General features: G+C 40.1%; 1 protein-coding gene across 4 annotated transcripts in view; it reads left to right on the top strand.

The window, feature by feature from the left end:
• Window positions 1-19,082, top strand: part of ccnl1a (cyclin L1a) — a 21,077-nt gene extending 1,995 nt beyond the window's left edge. The window contains exons 3-10 of one of the 4 annotated variants that reach the window (XM_061934129.2): window positions 6,121-6,230; window positions 7,779-7,899; window positions 7,979-8,043; window positions 9,806-9,905; window positions 9,978-10,082; window positions 12,199-12,452; window positions 17,234-17,332; window positions 18,294-19,082. In XM_061934129.2, coding sequence (XP_061790113.1) covers window positions 6,121-6,230; window positions 7,779-7,899; window positions 7,979-8,043; window positions 9,806-9,905; window positions 9,978-10,082; window positions 12,199-12,452; window positions 17,234-17,332; window positions 18,294-18,732 — 1,293 coding nt within the window. In that variant the 3' untranslated portion in view covers window positions 18,733-19,082. The other 3 variants (XM_061934130.2, XR_009812149.2, XM_061934131.2) reach the window with 3 other exon arrangements.
• Window positions 19,083-21,312: the final 2,230 nt, after the last annotated feature.

Below are 21,312 nucleotides of genomic sequence, written 5' to 3'. Positions count from 1 at the left end.
GTTTTGTTTGCCTCCCAAGATGGCGGATGACCCGGGATAACCCGGATGTGTGACGTCACGTAAACACCATGTATCCAATAGGGCAGGGCCGACATCCGGGCAACTGAGCTACATACGGGTTCTTCGAGCCATAGCAACCTGACTGGCGTTGAAAACATAAGTAGACATAGAAAGGGTAAAAGAAACTAGATTTTTGGGAGTATTAATAGATGATCAAATGAACTGGAAATCTCATATACAAAACATACAACATAAGGTGGCAAAAAACATTTCAATAATGAATAAAGCAAAATATGTCCTGGGCCAAAAATCACTACATATTCTCTACTGCTCGCTAGTGTTACCATATCTGAGTTATTGCGCAGAAATGTAGGGAAATAACTACAAATGTGCGCTACATTCGCTAACCGTGTTACAAAAAAGATCAGTTAGAATAATACATAATGTTGGATATAGAGAACACACAAACCCTTTATTTATTAAGTCAGAAATATTAAAGTTTGGTGATTTGGTAAAATTGCAAACAGCTAAAATGATGTACAAAGCAAACTATAACCTGCTACCAAAGAATGTACGACAATTCTTCTCAACTAAAGAGGAGAAATATAACCTTAGAGGAAAATATAATTTAAAACATTTATATGCACGTACAACACTTAAAACTTTTAGCATATCAGTATGTGGAATTAAATTATGGAATGGATTAAGTAAAGAAGTTAAAAATTGTACTGATATGATCCAGTTTAAGAGGTTGTTCAAAATAATAGTGCTTACAGAGTACAAAAAAGAAGAATTATGAGAAATACTTTCAACCTTATTGATAATAAGATATTCTTCATCTCAGTATGTTAATAATGACTGAATTAATTAATTACATATTACAAAACTGTTGTATACTAATTCATAGATGTTATTTTATTATATAAAAAGTAAATGATTCTATATATTTGTAAACGCTTGAAGTGGGAAAGGGGTAGGATTAAATAAGCTTTGCTTCTTCCTACTCCTTTTCGGGCATGATGTAAAATGAAATGATATGAAATTGTGTGATGTATTATGATGTAAGTGTGTTCATGTTCCAAATAAACTAAAGAAAGAAAGAAAACAAACCGTCGCCATTACTCTTTAACCTGTCGACCTGCGCTGATTAAACCCGTCATTCTGCCTCCAAAATGCCAAAAAACTGTGTTGTTTTTGGTTGTGCAAACCACAACTGGAAACAGGGAAAACAAAGGTCGTATTTTGTTCTGCCAAAGCGTGCTAAAAGCCCACAGAGACGAGACAAATGGCTCGCAGCTTTACACCGGGAAAACGAGGACGGTTCTCACTGGAGTCCCCCAAAATCCCGGGTCGTGTGTTCGGATCACTTCGTTTCTGGTAAATATAAGGAACAAAAATCCACCTTCTTAACCACAACTTGGCTATACCGTCCATGCTAATGTTGAACCCGTTGAATTTTTACTGAATAACGTTCGACAGCTGAAGTTGTTGTTGTTGCACAACAATAACATACGGTATAAAAGCTATTTTCGAAAACCGGTTTCAATCAACTTTTCAAGACAGTCGTAAAATGCTGTCTGCAAGTAATGGAATCCCAACCGGGACGCAACCATTATTTATAAATCCGTATCAGTATTAAGTTTTTCAATATTAAGTTGTTTCCCCCCTAATGTGAACAGGGTGACCTGGTGCGCTTGTGAGGTAGACATAAAGATTTCCAAATTCCATGTCCGGCCATTGTGTAGGATTATCAGTCCACGCATCTGCTGGATGGCGGTAAGGGCAGTCGTTTAATCCAACTACAGAACATTATAACTCGTATCTTAACCTAGCCTCACTGGAAAGACTATTTACATAATCATACGCCATTTAGAACAGTTTAAAATGCCGTGAAACCTCGTTAAATGCCTTTTCTGTCAATGCTGTGTTCGCTGTGAGCTGGTTTGTTTTCAACGAATTCAATATGGCGACCCGGTTGCTAGGGGATTGGCAGGCGGAAGTGACGTAGGTCCGCCCTCGCCTATACACAGCAATACCATAACAATGCAATCCAATTCCAAACCTGACCCAGCAACACTCAGAACTGCAATAAACAGAGCAATTGAGAGGAGACACAAACACGACACAAAACAAAGCAAAAGTAGTGAAACAAAAATGAATATTATCAACAACAGTATCAATATTAGTTACAATTTCAACATTGCTGTGATTAAAAATCCTTCATTGATATTAGACATTTATTAAAAAAAAAAAAAAAAAAAAAAGAACAATAGTGTCATAAACTTGACAACACACTGTGTCCAATATTTTCACAAAGATAAAATAAGTCATATTTTTGGTTCATTTAATAGTTAAAAACAAATTTACATTATTGCAATCATTTGATAAAACATCGTCCTTTACAATTATAAAAGCTTTTTACTAAAATCTACTACTCTGCTTGCATGTCAGCAGACTGGGGTAGATCCTGCTGAAATCCTATGTATTGAATGAATAGAGAATCCTTTTGAATCGGGAAAATATCGTTTTTAAATCGAATCGTGACCCCCAAGAATTGATATTGAATCGAATCGTGGGACACCCAAAGATTCACAGCCCTAGTATTCAGAGATCGTCATTCGCACTTGAATCCTGCACAACTTTTGCTTTCGAACTGTATTCTAACTGTTAACGTTGCTCATCGTAATTTTGCTACTATGTAGGGATGTTAAATAAAAATAACATAAAAACCGCAACCCCTTAAGGGACAAGCGGTAGAAAATGGATGGATTTAGATTAGGGCTGGGCGATATGGCCTTTTTTAAATATCTCAATATTTTTAGGCCATATTGCGATACACCATATATATCTCAATATTTTGCCTTAGCCTTGAATGAACACTTGATGCATATAATCACAGCAGTATGATGATTCTATGTGTCTACATTAAAACATTCTTCTTCATACTGCATTAATATATGATCATTTTAAACTTTCAGGCAGAGAAGGAAATCACAACTAAGTCAATTGACCAGAAGTGTATTTATTGAACAGTTATTAAGTAGTGGCACAAACATTCATGTCATTTCAAAACAAAGTGCAAGATTGTCAGAGACATTTTAAAACAAGCTATTAGTGCACTTTTTTGTGCATGATGTCACTAAGATGACATATCAAAACAACTTTAAATTAAAGTGCACTTTTTGTACAGAACGCCACTACAATAGTTTAAAAACATGATGTCACTCAATATATTTCAATAAGTTTCAAATAAAAATGAGCTGCATAATAGGAAATCAAATAGTGTATGTCCTTCGCTATGTGGTAGGTTCCTGCGGACGTTATCTCCTTTTGTCTTGGACTCTTTTTTTTTTTTTTTTCATACGGTGTTGATGTGGAAATGTTTTCCTCTGTATTTTGATGGTGTGGCACCGAACAAAGATGTTGACATGCGGAGTAAGCACTCTTGATTCTATAGCAGGTGACTTTTCAAATGATGCTACGTATTAGCAGTAATGCTACTTTTTGTAGAAACGCTCTTGCCCCACACTTGACAAATTACGGTTGCCTGTTCGACATATTCCCACTTGAAGCCAAACCACCGCCAGACGATGGACCACCTGCTGTTTTTCTTGGGAATTCTTCCTTCATTTGTTACCAGATTCACACCTTCTTTCTCACGTATTACCAATCGCATCACCGCTAACTTCAGCCATGCTGCTACGTCTCTGCGCCGCAAGGGCGTATACTTATATGTATGACGTATGTAGGAATGTGCGCTTGCTGTCTGAGAAGGAGACACAAGAAAGAGTGGGAAGAGTCTGTCGTGTAATGACAGCAGCTAAAAGCAACTGCGTGAGAACGTATATCACGATATAGTCATTTTCTCTATCGCACAGAGACAAACCCACGATATATCGCGTATATCGCCCAGCCCTAGTTTAATAATAATAATAATGGATTAAATTTTATATCGCGCTTTTCTATTATTAGATACTCAAAGCGCTCACAGAAAAGTGGGAACCCATCATTCATTCACACCTGGTGGTGGTAAGCTACATTTGTAGCCACAGCTGCCCTGGGGTAGACTGGCGGAAGCGAGGCTGCCAGTTTGCGCCTACGGCCCCTCCGACCACCAACTATTATTCATTCATCATTCATTCACCAGTGTGAGCGGCACCGGGGGCAAGGGTGAAGTGTCCTGCCCAAGGACACAACGGCAACGATGTAGATGTCAAGAGGTTTCTGGCACGGCCACTCTACCCACTACGCCATACCGCCCCAAGCCAGTATTATCAGATAGGACTCATTAAGACGATTCCAGTGATATATTTATCAATAGGACTCGTTAAGACGATTCCAGTGATATATTTATCAATAGGACTCGTTAAGACGATTCCAGTGATATATTTATAATTTTCCTGTGATAAATATGAAAGTTTTGGATTATTAAAACTTGTGAATGTATGAAGGAAGTTGTAAATCAAGATTTACCATGAATTGATTAAGGTGGAACCCGACTTAAACTACCGGTAGTTGAAAAACTTATTCGGGTGTTACAATGAATGTTCTGCAATTTGTCGTCCCCAAAGTAAGAACTGAACTGGGCAAGAAAGCATTTAGGTTTTCAGCACCGAAGACTTATAATAACCTACAATCGAATATTCAACTTCATTGAATGAGTTTAAAGCTTCTGTGAAAGGACTGCAGTCTACCTTGTCTGTATACACATGTGTCATGTGAGCAAGTTTTAATGTTGAAATTTGATGTTTTATGTGTTGTTTACTGTTTTTAATGTAACCTTGCTGCTGCCGTCTTGGCCAGGTCTCCCTTGGAAAATAGATATTTGATCTCAATGGGATTTTTACCTGGTTAAATAAAGGCTACATAAAAATAATAAATAAATACAAGTTACCATTTAGTGGTCAATTGTAGGGAATATCAATCAATGCAATCTATGTTTACTTATATAGCCCTAAATCACGAGTGTCTCAAAGGGCTGCACAAGCCACAACGACAGCAGAGACAGGTCAGCAGTGCAGACGTCCCCAACCAATGCACAAATGAGTGGTCCACCCTGGGTCCAGACCCTGGACAGCCAGCGCTTCATCCATGGCCACCGAACCTGTTACCCCCGTCCAACCCCACGAAGGAGGGGGGGGGCAGAGCAGAAAATAAATGGCAGATCAACTGGTCTAAAAGGGGGTCTATTTAAAGGCTAGAGTATACAAATGAGTTTTGAGATGGGACTTAAATGCTTCTACTGAGGTAGCATCCATCTAACTGTTACCGGGAGGGCATTTCAGAGTACTGGAGCCCAATAGAAAACGCTCTATAGCCTGCAGACTTTTTTTTGACTCTGGGAATCACTAATAAGCATATAAACACATTACAGTAAAGTACTCTTAATGAAACCTTCAAAAATGGTGGATGAAGAAGTTTATACCACGTGGAAATCTATAGCATACGCCACAGTAACGTTACCATCTGTAAACGTCCAACAATACATAGTATATGGCTGATTTGGTGCGACACAATAACAAATACAGAAGTTTCTATTGTCTTGAAGCCAACTAGTCAACTTCCTAAGTCAATGGGGCCTGCGATTTTAGCTGTGACCTTTTTGCAAAATAATGTCATAACTTTAACCGTCGCCCCATTTTAAAAAGGATGATACTAATTGATAAGTTTGCTTAACAAAGAAACAAGAAAAACAAGGTTTTGCAGTTACCGTGTACTTTTAATTGATTGCATTAATAAAATTAGTGTTGGAAGGTACGGAAAGTTTGCTTGAACATGGCTCGTCGGACTCGCCTTGAGTCACAAGCGCCAATTTAAATATTAGGCAAACTGACAGATTCCAATGAACATTTTATTCACCATAGCTTTTGTGGATGAGTTTTGTCGAACTTAGAAAATGTGGTCAAAGATTTGCAGCTTGAGTACTTGTTCAATCTGAAACTTTTGGTATTCCGGATAAACTGTGTTCTACATCATCAGTATTGGTGTACAGTGCCGATGAAAACAACGGCCAACACACTTGAACCCTGAAAACGGCAATCCGGTCGCGACACATACCGATCTTATGGTTACCGATTTGCCTTCATTAACGATGCCTCCTGTCTGTGTGTCTCCATTTAGATTGTGGCAATGGCTTGTGTTAACTTGGCCTCCAAGATTGAAGAAGCCCCCAGGCGAATACGAGACGTCATCAACGTCTTCCATCACTTGAAGCAGATGAGAGTCAAAAAGTAGGTATCAATATTTCTGCTGGACACCCCCACTCCCTCAAAAATACATATCCCCCCCATGAAACATGTTTGACTGTATTCGTTTTCTTTAGGAATTGTTCTGATGATGTTTTTGCCGTGAAAGTACTCTTCTGTTTACCCACGTACTCTCAACCATTTGAAAGCTTTTCAGTTTCTTCCTCACTGGTAGTTTCAGAGATGTAACGTTTTAGTTATGACTACCCGCCTAAATGTATGTGCTACAATCACACATTTAGAGTACACCTTTAGGTATGGCACCACTGCTTACCTTTGCCCTTGTTTCATTGTCAAGTGTGAGCCTTTAGTTTGTATAAATAGTAGTCTGGACTATTAGACATTGGTATTAACTTGGCTTCTTTTTTCCCTTGCAACCAACTAACAGCGACCAGCTACATTTACCAAAGCCTGGGTGATGTGGAATGGTACGTAAGCTGAAGCAGTCGTCATGACAACCATGATGCGAGGGGGCCTATCTCCTTGCCCAGGCCCCTTCCTGTGGGAGAAGCCAGTGGTCTGCGCCCCTCGGGGCACTGGGATCGGGGATGACAGGTTGGCCGAAGCTCCTTGGCCCCCTGGGCCCCTTGAAGACTCTTGTGGTTCGGCCTTAGATTTTTGGTGTCTGTCAGTCTGCGGACCGTTTTGGTAATGTCGTTCTTGTTTGACTACTGCTCACCATGCATTAGATTGCTTGTTAGAGCAAAGGCCAATTAACCAGCTGTTTATGGCTATCGTAGAAGTATCACTTTGTTCGTTGCATATATTTACACATTTTTAGTGGTATAGACAGGTTTTTTTTGTCTGTTGGCTGTGTCATGTGCTTGGATTAATTATTTTGTTTACAATGTATCAATGCACTTCAGTCTTCTTTTTTTTTATTGCTGCCCCGTGTCACTCCCAGCACTTTTTTAAAGTGGGTTTAAAACACAATTTGTTTACATTTTAATGTGCCATCATTTTAATTGAAATATATACATAACTTTTAAGCTTACACAGATACATGTTTCACAAAATCGTTCATTAACCTGACTCGTATTTTTAACAGAAGCCTGATATAACTACCCCGCGAAAATGGTGTTAAGCTCAAACGTGGGTGGTAATTTACCTAACATATTTTTGCACGTGTTCTCTCACTGAAAACATGATATTAAACCCCAAAATAGGTGCACATTTGTATATATTTTTTGCATGTGGGCCCTCATACTGAATACGGTGTCATTTTTACCTAACCCACATTTTGAATTACACTTACCATTCATTTTGATGTGTTGTATGCAACGACCATTGTTGATATTTCAATGCTGTGATTGAGCTTGATTACTACAGAGCCAAAAAGCACACAGAACCACAGGAGTCTGCAAACTCCCAGCAGACTGTCAGGCATGCAGTTAAGGCTGCTGTGAGTTGGTTGGAAGGGGAAAAACAGATCAATATAGAGTATAAGAAAACAGAAGGGTGCTTTTATTTTGGGAGGGTTTGAGGTTCTCTTTGGAAGGGAAGCTATTTTATTTGAATTCCCTTTCAAACTAGGACTCCAAGTTCATTGATTCTTGATCAGAACTATATTAACACCAAAAACCAAGTCATCAAAGCTGAGCGACGTATCCTAAAGGAGTTGGGCTTCTGTGTGCACGTCAAGCATCCACACAAGGTGAGGCGCCACCCACGTTGCAAAGTTGTCCCTCCGTGCCAGTGCGATGAGATGACGCAACAATTCTTTATCTGTCTAGATTATTGTCATGTACCTGCAAGTCCTGGAGTGTGAGAAGAACCAGACGCTGGTCCAGACGGCCTGGTAAGTTTCCTGTTGTCTCCGTCAAACCCCCATACCTCCTAGCTGCCACCAGACAGACCTGGGCCAAAGATGAACACTTGCTAGGACACTGATTCAGTGCTACAGCAGCAATCAATGAAATATTCAAACACAGTGTTACTGTTCACACTGTGTGTAAAGTTACAGTGGCCAAAATATCAAATGTACCTGTTTGTTAAAACCTCTGCCTTCTTTTTAATGAACATTTAGGCCTTCTACGCTACTACATTTGTATGGTGGTACTTGAAAAGCCAAGTGTTATCTGAGGTGAACAAAGTTTGAGAGCCACTACTAGGATAAGACACAACTGTATGATTACCTGCACAACATTTTTGCCCAGGTCTGAAGTCCCTCCTCCCATTTCACTTGTTCACCTGCTGCATTTTAACGATTGCACACCTGTGACTTTTCACGTATTGGCCTTGTGTGAAAGTTGTTTGTAGTGTTAGGGAGCGTGATTTAACTTTGTCCTTTCTCTCTACTCTTTGATTAAAGGGTAGACCATGCTGGTAAGTCACATAAAGAACCTCTGAACTCTGCCTCCTCCAACTACATGACCTCAGGAAGCCTCCCGCCCCTCTCCACACAGCCAGCCCCAATGCTGAGATTCGTTGAAGGGGCGGTCGGGCCTTTCCCAACAGCCTACAGCAACTTATTTTCTCTCGGGTCTCATCAAGGATTTGTATTTTTAGGACTAATGTGCCAAGGCTTTTGGAGCCCCTAATCATTTGAATGTAGTTGTAGCTTACTCCCACTAAGTATCTGCAGCCAGAACAGATAAACTTTGTACCAGGTAACCTGCCATGTTTTCCAGTTAATAGTATAGTGTGTCTTGTGCCCAACTGATGTGGTCTTCAGACATGTGTGTCTTGCAGGGTGATCCAGTTCTCAGGTTTTGCCTCCCGGGACCTGTCTCGCCTTGCAGAAGTCAGAATTCAACAGTGTTGTTTTGTTGTCTTGTTGGCACTGTGTGTTAATGCTGACCCACCCATTTACATGCTGGGTCATTGGATGATGGCAGGTTAGACTGGGAGGAAGCTTAGACATATTTTGCCTGGCCAAACAGTCTTTTTACTTGCAGGGGTGGACAATTAGGTGCTCATCCTAGTCTACTTTGCCCTTTATGTCATTCCTTTTCTGTCAAAATGGCCTCGTGTTTGACATGTGACGCTCATTTAGTTGATCCACTTTCGATCTTGAATCCCTGATTTTGTTACTCCTTATTAGATGTAACGTGTGCTATAGCACAACAATGGCAGCGATCCTTACACTGCCCGTCTTGTGGCTGTGTGCCATTTAGAGCAACAAGCTAAGGTGACTGTGGCCTTGCAGGAATCCATTTCACCTTGCAAAAATAAACTTTGTGCATGTCGCCATTTTGCTTCCTTCCCCCTTCAGATCTGTTTGTATGATCTGAAAGAGGCAACTGCGGTGTAAATACATTTCCCACGTGTGCATGTTCCCCATGGCATGTGTCATCACCTCCTTTTGCCAAAAGCAGGGTAAAGTAAGTGCAAGTCTCGCAGGCCTTAAGAAGGTAGTTTTTGTCTTCATGCTCTGCATGAACTGTGACAATCGGTACTCCCTTGGTCGCCCTGGAGAGAAATGGACAAAGTTAAACACTGCATGTACTTCAATTCAACCTAAACTTTAGTACTTAAAAGATCAGCTGTTTAAAGTCAATAACAATGTTTCTGTGTAGAAAAGATGCTATGTTTTGGTTTGCTCTTCTTTGTCTTTGTAGGAACTACATGAATGACAGTCTGAGGACTAACGTGTTTGTCAGGTTCCAAGCAGAGACCATTGCCTGCGCCTGTATATACCTTGCTGCTCGAGCCCTGCAGGTTACAGGATCTTTACTTTGTCATGTATCTGGTTTTGGATTGACTAGTACTTAACGGTTGTCTCTGTCCCAGATCCCCCTACCCGCCAGACCACAGTGGTACCTGCTGTTTGGAGCAACTGATGACGAGATTAAAGATATCTGCATCACCACCCTTAAACTGTATACAAGGAAGAAGGTAAACAACCATGCGTACTAACTTTACGATGGATTATTGACCATGGTTACTCTGAGCCACGTGTCTAAATTTGCGGATAAACGCTATTGTCAAACAATATATTAAGACCAATTTATGATTATTCATAATGCAAGTATACCTATTGTCACGTTCAAACACTGAGGACATCTATTAAACAAGACAAAAGGCAAGGAATCAAACAGAGACAGAATTCAATTTGGACTCAATATTGAGGAGAGACATGGCCACTGCACTCTCTGTACAGTCCTGCATCACGCTCTGACGAAGAAGGTTTTAGTCTCCTCTTTTATTCAGATGTTCAATGTTCACGCACCAACATATGTCACAGCAGGAATGGGAAGTATGTAAAACAGTCATTGTTTTCGGTCGCTTTGAAGACCAAGAAGAGGATTTCTCGGGATTGGGCTCTTCCTGGATCCAGCTGGGGCAGGTGTTGGAGGACAATGGATAACCCCTTCCGTCTCCTGACCACAGTGACTTCAAGAGGGCAGCGGGTCGTAAATAGCGTTGACCTCGGTTACCAAATAGTTGGAAGAGAGTTTGTGAAATACTTCAGAGAGAGTTCGTTTAACACTTCAAAGAGAGTTCCTCTGGAAGTTGAGCAGATCCTGCCATCTGTCCGTGTTGAAATCACAGTGGCGTTTCACGAGCATTCTTCCTCTTGTTAGGCCTCGAAAGACAGCATTCATAATACAACGTTTCTTTTGTGATAACTTACAAACAATTATTCCAACACCTATACTAAAGCAATGCACTTATACTTCTTGTATATCTTAACTTTGTAATTGAAATGGAAACTATGTATATCTTGGTTAAATAAAAAAAGGTATGAAAATAGGATATACTCTGTTGCACTTAAATACAAAATCACAATAAAATAGGTTCTGTCTCTGCGAGAGGGGGGTAGGGAACCTTCAAATATACACAAGCAAAACAATAAACATGGCTAAATAAAGTTCTTGTGACCAAAATATGCTGAAAAAGTACCTACAGTGCATTTGGAAAGTATTTAGTGCTTCACTTTTTGAATGTTTTGTTATGTTGTAGCCTTATTCCAAAATGGGAAAAAAATCATTATCAAAATTCTGCACACAATACCCATAATGACAAAGTGAACAGGTTTTCAAAAAGATTACATTTATTAATTATAAGAAACAAATAAAAAATGTCACGTACATAAGAATTTTCAGCCTTTGTTTAATACTTAGTTGATGCACCTTTGGCGGCAATTCCAGCCTCAAGTCTTTTTGAATACAATGTCACAAGCGTGGCACACCTATTTTTCAACCATCCCTCTTTGCAGCACCTCTTAAGCTCCATCAGGATGGATGGGAGGCGTTACATTTTGGAATAAGGCTGTAACAACAAAATGTGGAAAAAGTGAAGCCCTGTGAGTACCTTCCGGATGCACTGTAGACCCACATTAAGATCTTTTAATCTATCAATCATGTTGTTTTTTAAACTAAAATAAATACACACAGACTTTCTTGCCAGAGGAAATATTAAATATTGTTCTGGTTTCATAAAAGCAATATTATGTTTGTTTCATAAAAGTTTATCTTCCATTTTAATTCAACATTTTCAAAAAATTTTGTTTTTAGTAAATGCATATTGGCTAGTCCGTTGGTTTTACTTCCAGTTTGATGTCACGCAATTTCACTTCCTGTTGATGACTCTGGAGTTTATCACTGACTTTGTGCTAAGTTGGCACATACTTTGTTCAACGTGAATACCGTATCTTACTTGTGTAGACAGCAATGTGTTTATACATGCTTCTTAATGGGGAAAGACCTTATTGTCTCTTGTTTTCATGTTAGCATTTAAGCTAGCTAGTAAGCTAATGTTTATAATTTTATCAAAGTGTGGTTATCAAGCGCGGTTTTTTTGATCATTTGATTTTATACGGTAATGCCAACCGTCATTACAGTTTATGTCCATGTAGTACAAACAGAGAGCCTGAAACAATGCATGTACATGGTGAATATCAAGATTCATGGATTGACTTATGGAATATAGGCCCAGGTTTACAGGTTGTACTGAGAAGTCTTCATCACATGAAGCCCTGGTCTGACCTGACAATGTCGCATGTTCACAGCCCAACTATGAGCAGCTGGAGAAGGAAGTGGAGCGAAGGAAGATGTTCTTGGCCGATGCCAAACTTAAGGCCAAGGGGCTCAATCCTGACGGCACCCCGGCGTTGTCCACTATGGGGGGCTTTTCACCCGCGTCCAAACCTTCTTCTCCAAACGTGGTCAAAGTGGAAGAGAAGTCCCCCAGCAACCAGACGGCCAAAGCAGTGAAGAAGGAGGCAGATAGTCGCACGCAGATTACAAAGAGTCCACACAATGGGTAAGAAATGACACATTCGTTCAACTTCCACTGTGGGTTTTCACACTACGCTTTGCACATCGTTTTCTTAGAGAAATAAACCGATGGAGAGATGTAGGAATGTGTACTAACTGGTCCCTAGGTGTCAGTAACGTGCTTCTTTACGTGAATATTTCCAAGTTAGTTCAAAGAATTACAAAACAAAGATCTTATTTGCCACCCCCGTAAAGTCTAAAGCACACTTTGAGGTCTGCTTTGACTCCACACCAGAAGTACATCAAAGTTGACTAAATAGAGGAAGTAAGAGTCGTCATCTGACTGCAGGGATCAAGCCAGAGGTGTGTAGAAACATCTGACACTTAGGTGTGTGGTGACAGCAGCACGTCATGTGTAGAAACATTTAACATTTTTAGATTAGATTAGGCTTGCGACGTCACGCCAGGAAGCAGCAAGTATAATTTAAGACATATTTTTTACTCTCTGAAACTAATATTTCACTGATATTTGAAGGTGCCATGTGTAGTACCGTATTTTCCCGAATATAAGTCGCACCGGCCGAAAATGCATAATAAAGAAGGAAAAAAACGTATAAGTCGCACTGGAGTATAAGTCGCATTTTTTGGGGAAATGTATTTGATAAAAGCCAACACCAAGAATAGACATTTGAAAGGCAATTTACCGTATTTTCCGCACCATAAGCCGCCCTGGGTTATAAGCCGCGCCTTCAATGAACGGCATATTTCAAAACTTTGTCCACCTATAAGCCGCCCCGTGTTATAAGCCGCATCTAACTGCGCTAAAGGGAATGTCAAAAAAACAGTCAGATAGGTCAGTCAAACTTTAATAATATATTAAAAACCAGCGTTCTAACAACTCTGTTCACTCCCAAAATGTACGGTAATGTGCAAATGTGCAATCACAAACATAGTAAAATTCAAAATAGTGCAGAGCAATAGCAATGTCACAACACACAAAATAAACATAACGCTCACTTTCTGAAGTTATTCTTCATTCATAAATCCCTCGAATTCTTCTCCATCGGTGTCCGAATTAAAAAGTTGGGCGAATACGGGATCCAAAATGGCCGGTTGCGTCTCGTCGAAGTCATCAGAGTCAATGTTGCTATTGTTGTCCAGCAGTTCCGTGAATCCTGCCTTCCGGAAAGTTCGGACCACAGTTGAGACCGATATATCCGCCCAGGCATTTACAATCCACTGGCAGATGTTGGCGTATGTCGTCCGGCGCTGTCTCCCTGTCTTAGTGGCGCAGGTCATCTTGTTGCTTCAATTCTCTCGCTGCTGCTCTATTTCCGTGTTCTACTGCGTGACTTATTGCCTTGAGTTTGAATTCTGCGTTGTACGCGTGTCTCTTAATAGGAGCCATTTTGTGGTCTTTACAGATGTAAACACACAAATGAAATGAAACGTAATATCCGCGCGCTTCTTCTTCTTCTTCTACGGGGGCGGGTGGTTGCTTACAGTAGAAGAAGAAGCGCTTCCTCTTCTATGGGGGCGGGTGCTTACCTTGGCGGTTGCTTACCGTAGAAGAAGAAGCGCTTCCTCTTCTACGGGGAAAAAAGATGGCGGCTGTTTACCGTAGTTGCGAGACCTAAACTTTATGAAAATGAATATTAATATTAATCGATATATAAGGCGCACCGGGTTATAAGCCGCACTGTCAGCTTTTGAGTAAATTTGTGGTTTTTAGGTGCGGCTAATAGTGCGGAAAATACGGTAAAATAAATAAAGAATAGTGAACAACAGGCTGAATAAGTGTACGTTATATGAGGCATAAATAACCAACTGGTATGTTAACGTAACATATTATGGTAAGAGTCATTCAAATAACTATAACATAGAACATGCTATACGTTTACCAAACAATCTGTCACTCCTAATCGCTAAATCCCATGAAATCTTATACGTCTAGTCTCTTACGTGAATGAGATCAATAATGTTATTTGATATTTCACGGTATTGTGTTAATAGTTTGACACATAAGTCGCTCCTGAGTATAAGTCGCACTCCCGGCCAAACTATGAAAAAAACTGACTTATAGTCCGAAAAATACGGTAATGTGGCCAGAAATGGTGCTGCAATCAAGTCAAAATTCTGTAGTCCCGTCCCACTCTCTCCATGACTGAGTCCCCTCCCACTCTCCACGACTGAGGTTGCCAGACACGCTGCCCAATCCTACTCCAAAGAACTTCAAATGGCAATGGACGAGTCCTACGCTGTAGTTTTCTCTTGTTTATGCTTCTTGCAAGATGGTTTATTAAGTAATTATGCCATTTTGCTGATGTCCATTAGCCAAATGTAAAATTTATTTCTAAAATTGTACTTGCAAATTTCACAAAACGTTAATTTAATAAGAGAAAATAAAGCAACTCCAACCCAATCCCAGTCTTACAATTTTCAGGATTAGGGGTGCATAAGAAAATCGATCCACGTTGAAACAGTGATTCTTATTAATCCCAGTTCTAAATCAATTTATCATTTTCAAAAACTGGTTAATAAAAAAATATATTTTACTTTTATTTTAAGTACGGTATACATTTTTCAAGATGTTTGTTGGCCCTCTATGCAACCAGAAGGAGCTTGTCTAATACCAAAAATAGTTAAATGTTCTAATCCAAAAATTTATTTGTTTTTAAAATCAATTCTCAGGAATTAATAGATTTAAAATTGGAATTTAATAATTACCGTGATTTGGAGGTGAATTAATTTTTATTTTTTTATTTTTTAAAACATGTACTCCTAAAACACCTGCTGTACTCGGGCGAAGATACCATACTAAAGATACCATATTAAATATATGTTATATTGTGTGTGTGTGCGTGCGGGTGCGCCGTATTTTCCGCACTATAAGCCGCGCCGGGTTATAAGCCACGCCTACGCTGCGCTAAAAGGAATGTCAAAAAAACAGTCAGGTCAGTCAAACTTTAATAATATATTACAAACCAGCGTTCTAACAACTCTGTTCACTCCCAAAATGTAATGTGCAATCACAAAAATAGTAACACTCAAAATGGTGCAGAGCAATAGCAACATCAATAATTCAACGTTGCTCGAACGTTAATGTCACACAACACACAAAATAAACATTTTAAGCTCACTTTCTGAAGTTATTCCTCATCCATAAATCCCTCGAATTCTTCTTCTTCGGTGTCTGAATTAAAAAGTTGGGCGAATACGGCATCCAAAATGGCCGGCTTCGTCTCGTCGAAGTCATCAGAGTCAGTGTCGCTGTTGTTGTCCATCAGTTCCGTGAATCCTGCCTTCCGGAAAGCTCGGACCACAGTTGAGACCGATATATCCGCCCAGGCATGTACAATCCACTGGCAGACGTTGGCGTATGTCGTCCGGCGCTGTCTCCCTGTCTTAGTGAAGGTGTGTTCGCCTTCGGTCATCCATTGTTCCCACGCCGTTCGCAGTCGTGCTTTGAATGCCCTGTTGACACCAATATCCAGCGGTTGGAGTTCTTTGGTTAATCCACCCGGAATGACGGCGAGTGTTGTATTAGTGTGCTTCACTTGTTTTTTGACACCATCTGTGATGTGGCCGCGCATGGAGTCGTAGATCAACAGGGACGGAGCTGCGTGAAAAAAGGCCTCTTCGCGTAAACTTCTCTCAACCACTCGCTCATCTTTTCTTCATCCATCCATCCCTTCGAGTCAGCTTTTATGATGACGCCGGCTGGAAAGTTCTCTTTTGGCAAGGTCTTCCTTTTGAATATCACCATGGGTGGAAGTTTCTGGCCATTAGCATGGCAAGCTAGAACCACAGTGAAGGATGACTTCTCATTCCCTGTGGTGCGAATACTCGCCGTACGTGCTCCCATTGTATCCACAGTGCGGTTCACAGGAATATCAAAAGTCAGTGGAACCTCGTCCATGTTGATAGTGCTCTGGCTGGATCTTTTTTTCAGCTATCTTGTTTTTACAATATGCGCGGAAAGTAGCCAGCTTTTCTTGAAAGTCTTTTGGCAGTTGCTGTGAAATAGTAGTCCGTGTGCGGATGGAGAGATTGTGTCTTTTCATGAACCGGAAACACCAAGAAGCACCACCTTTAAAATCATCCAAGTGAAGTTCGCTTGCTAGCGCTGTTGCCTTCAATCGAATAGTGATGGTACTGACACTTCTGCTTGCTGCTCTCTGCTCAACAACCCACTGTTCCTCTTGCCATCTCTGTTTTGTCTTCTTTACTTGGCGCAGGTCATCTTGTTGCTTCCTCCACCTACGCACCATTGATTCATTTATGTTCAATTCTCTCGCTGCTGCTCTATTTCCGTGTTCTTCTGCGTGACTTATTGCCTTTAGTTTGAATTCTGCGTTATATGCGTGTCTCTTAGTAGGAGCCATTTTGTGGTCTTTACAAAAACACAAATGAAATGAAACGCAATACCCGCGCGCTTCTTCTTCTACGGGGGCGGGTGCTTACCTTGGCGGTTGCTTACCGTGGAAGAAGAAGCGCTTCCTCTTCTACGGGGAAAAAAGATGGCGGCTGTTTACCGTGGTTGCGAGACCTAAACTTTATGAAAATGAATATTATTAATAATCCATATAAAAGCCGCACTGTCAGCTTTTGAGAAAATTTGTGGTTTTTAGGTGCGACTTATAGTGCGGATAATACGGTGTATGTATGTGTATATATATATATATATGTATATATGTATATATATATATATATATATATATATATATATATTTTTATTTTTTTATTTTTATTTTTTTAATACTATCTGAAGACAGCCATAAATCTTACCATTAATATTGTTGTTGTTTTTTTCAATCTCCCAAACAGGATGAGGAAAGATGTGAAAATGGGCAGGAACAGCAGGAGTGGAAGTCGTTCACGTTCAAGAACACGCTCGCGCTCTCGATCGCGTTCTCCTCGCAGACAGTAAGTCAACATTTATCGATTATCTAATTATTATCCATCAGTAAGTCAACATTTAATGATTTATTATCTAATTATTATCCATCAGTAAGTCAACATTTAATGATTATCTAATTATTATCCATCAGTAAGTCAACATTTAATGATTATCTAATTATTATCCATCAGTAAGTCAACATTTAATGATTTATTATCTAATTATTATCCATCAGTAAGTCAACATTTAATGATTTATTATCTAATTATTATCCATCAGTAAGTCAACATTTTTTGATTATCTAATTATTATCCATCAGTAAGTCAACATTTAATGATTATCTAATTATTATCCATCAGTAAGTCAACATTTAATGATTATCTAATTATTATCCATCAGTAAGTCAACATTTTAATGATTTATTATCTAATTATTATCCATCAGTAAGTCAACATTTAATGATTTATTATCTAATTATTATCCATCAGTAAGTCAACATTTTAATGATTTATTATCTAATTATTATCTATCAGTAAGTCAACATTTAATGATTTATTATCTAATTATTATCCATCAGTAAGTCAACATTTAATGATTTATTATCTAATTATTATCCATCAGTAAGTCAACATTTAATTATTTATTATCTAATTATTATCCATCAGTAAGTCAACATTTAATGATTTATTATCTAATTATTATCCATCAGTAAGTCAACATTTAATGATTTATTATCTATTTATTATCCATCAGTAAGTCAACATTTAATGATTTATTATCTAATTATTATCCATCAGTAAGTCAACATTTTAATGATTTATTATCTAATTATTATCCATCAGTAAGTCAACATTTAATGATTTATTATCTATTTATTATCCATCAGTAAGTCAACATTTAATGATTTATTATCCATCAGTAAGTCAACATTTAATGATTTATTTCGTATGAAGTTTGGTGTAACTCCATCTTGGTCGTCCTCCACAGCTACAACAGCCGGCGCAGTCGCTCAGGAACCTACAGTTCTCGCTCACGCTCTCGATCGCACAGTCGCAGTCCGTCGCCGCGGAGACACCCTCCCTCCCCCCTCCTGCCCCACCTCAAGTCCAAGACCAGCCACCATAGCAACAGCGACTCCAAGGCCAGCGGGCGCCACAGCAACAGCGGCAGCGGCCACAAGAGGAAGCGCTCCCGTTCCCGCAGTCCCGTCAAAGCGGAGCGCGAGCGAGGGAGGGAGCGGGAGCGCGGCTCCTTCGACCTGACGTCCAAGAAACACAAACACGAGCGAGGAGGCGGCCATCGGGGCGACAGGAGAGAGCGGGAGAGATCTCGCTCGTACGAAAGGGAAAGAGAGCGGGAGCGTGGTCACAAGAGCAAACATCACAGCAGCGGCGGACATTCAGGACACAGTCGACATCGACGCTGAGGACTATTTTCTAATGTAAATACTGTACTTTGCTTTCTGGGTTTGGGTTTGTACCGAGTCTGTCACACCTGCAGCTAACATTTAGCACAGGTGGACCGTAACCAGCAAGCAGTCCTGCCCTTTTTCTTTACAGTGTAAACCTGTTCACTCGTCAATGCTTTCATTTTTTAAAGCCAGTGAATAGTGGACTTGTCTGCAGGCTGCTGGATCTGCATTCCAAAGAGCCTTTTTGATATTTTTTTTGTTTTCATCCCACTTGGTTTGGACAATATTTTAGCACAGTTAACTGGTTCTTAGTCTGCACATATTCATCTCCCATTTGTATTCAATAAATGACTTATAGCTCTGAATTGTTTTGGGCTTTGAATTGCAATAATGTGCGTGAAAGTGTCTGATTCCATAAACCACAGGCTGACTTTTTAGCTGCTTTCTAAGGTGCCATCACAATGGAAATGCAGTTTGTCCCTAGAGGACACTATCGGTCCTTACCGTATTTTCCGCACTATAAGGCGCACCTAAAAACCACAAATTTTCTCAAAAGCTGACAGTGCGCCTTATAACCCGGTGCGCTTTATATATGGATTAATATTAAGATTCATTTTCATAAAGTTTCGGTCTCGTAACTACGGTAAACAGCCGCCATCTTTTTTCCCGGTAGAACAGGAAGCGCTTCTTCTACGCAAGCAACCGCCAAGGTAAGCACCCGCCCCCATAGAACAGGAAGCGCTTCTTCTTCTACTGTAAGCAACCACCCGCCCGCGTAGAAGAAAAAGCGCGCGGATATTACCATACGTTTCATTTCCTTTGTGTGTTTACATCTGTAAAGACTACAAAATGGCTCCTACTAAGCGACAGGGATCCGGTTCATGAAAAGACGCAATCTCTCCATCCGCACACGGATTACTATTTCACAGCAACTGATATTCCTGTGAACCGCACTGTGGATACAACGGGAGCACGTACGGTGAATATTCGCACCACAGGGAATGAGAAGTCATCCTTCACTGTGGTTCTAGCTTGCCATGCTAATGGCCAGAAACTTCCACCCATGGTGATATTCAAAAGGAAGACCTTGCCAAAAGAGACCTTTCCAGCCGGCGTCATCATAAAAGCTAACTCGAAGGGATGGATGAAGAAAAGATGAGCGAGTGGTTAAGGTAAGTTTAAGTTTACGCGAAGAGGCCGGGTGGCTTTTTTCACGCAGCTCCGTCCATGTTGATATACGACTCCATGCGCGCCCACATCACGCTGGTTTTTAATATATTATTAAAGTTTGACTGACCTATCTGACTGTTTTTTTGACATTCCTTTAGCGCAGTTAGATGCGGCTTACAACACGGGGCGGCTTATAGGTGGACAAAGTTTTGAAATATGCCGTTCATTGAAGGCGCGGCTTATAACCCAGGGCGCCTTATGGTGCGGAAAATACGGTAATTACAGTTTGTCATCAGAGGACACTATCAGTCCTTAAATACGGTTTGTGATCTGAGGACACTATCGGTCCTTAAATACAGTTTGTCATCAGAGGACACTATCGGTCCTTAAATACAGTTTTTGATCAGAGGACACTCAGTCCTTAAATACAGTTTGTGATCTGAGGACACTATTGGTCCTTAAATACAGTTTGTGATCTGAGGACACTATCGGTCCTTAAATACAGTTTGTGATCTATCGGTCCTTAAATACAGTTTGTGATCAGAGGACACTATCGGTCCTTAAATACAGTTTGTGATCAGAGGACACTATCGGTCCTTAAATACAGTTTGTGATCAGAGGACACTATCAGTCCTTAAATACAGTTTGTGATCAGAGGACACTATATCGGTCCTTAAATTCAGTTTTTGATCAGAGGACACTCAGTCCTTAAATACAGTTTTTGATCAGAGGACACTATCGGTCCTTAAATACAGTTTGTGATCAGAGGACACTATCGGTCCTTAAATACAGTTTGTGATCTGAGGACACTATCGGTCCTTAAATACAGTTTGTGATCAGAGGACACTATCGGTCCTTAAATACAGTTTGTGATTAGAGGACACTCAGTCCTTAAATACAGTTTGTGATCAGAGGACACTATCAGTCCTTAAATACAGTTTGTGATCAGAGGACACTATCAGTCCTTAAATACAGTTTGTGATCAGAGGACACTTATCGGTCCTTGAATACAGTTTGTGATCTATCGGTCCTTAAATACAGTTTGTGATCAGAGGACACTATCGGTCCTTAAATACAGTTTGTGATCAGAGGACACTATCAGTCCTTAAATACAGTTTGTGATCTGAGGACACTATCGGTCCTTAAATACAGTTTGTGATCAGAGGACACTACCGGTCCTTGAATACAGTTTGTGATCTATCGGTCCTTAAATACAGTTTGTGATCAGAGGACACTATCGGTCCTTAAATACAGTTTGGGATCAGAGGACACTATCGGTCCTTAAATACAGTTTGTGATCTGAGGACACTATCGGTCCTTAAATACAGTTTGTGATCAGAGGACACTATCGGTCCTTAAATACAGTTTGTGATCTGAGGACACTCAGTCCTTAAATACAGTTTGTGATCAGAGGACACTATCAGT

This window comes from Nerophis lumbriciformis, linkage group LG30 (genome assembly GCF_033978685.3).
Source record: "Nerophis lumbriciformis linkage group LG30, RoL_Nlum_v2.1, whole genome shotgun sequence".
In the NCBI taxonomy this organism is placed as follows: Eukaryota; Metazoa; Chordata; class Actinopteri; order Syngnathiformes; family Syngnathidae; genus Nerophis; species Nerophis lumbriciformis.
This window is presented reverse-complemented; position numbering and strand designations above follow the sequence as displayed.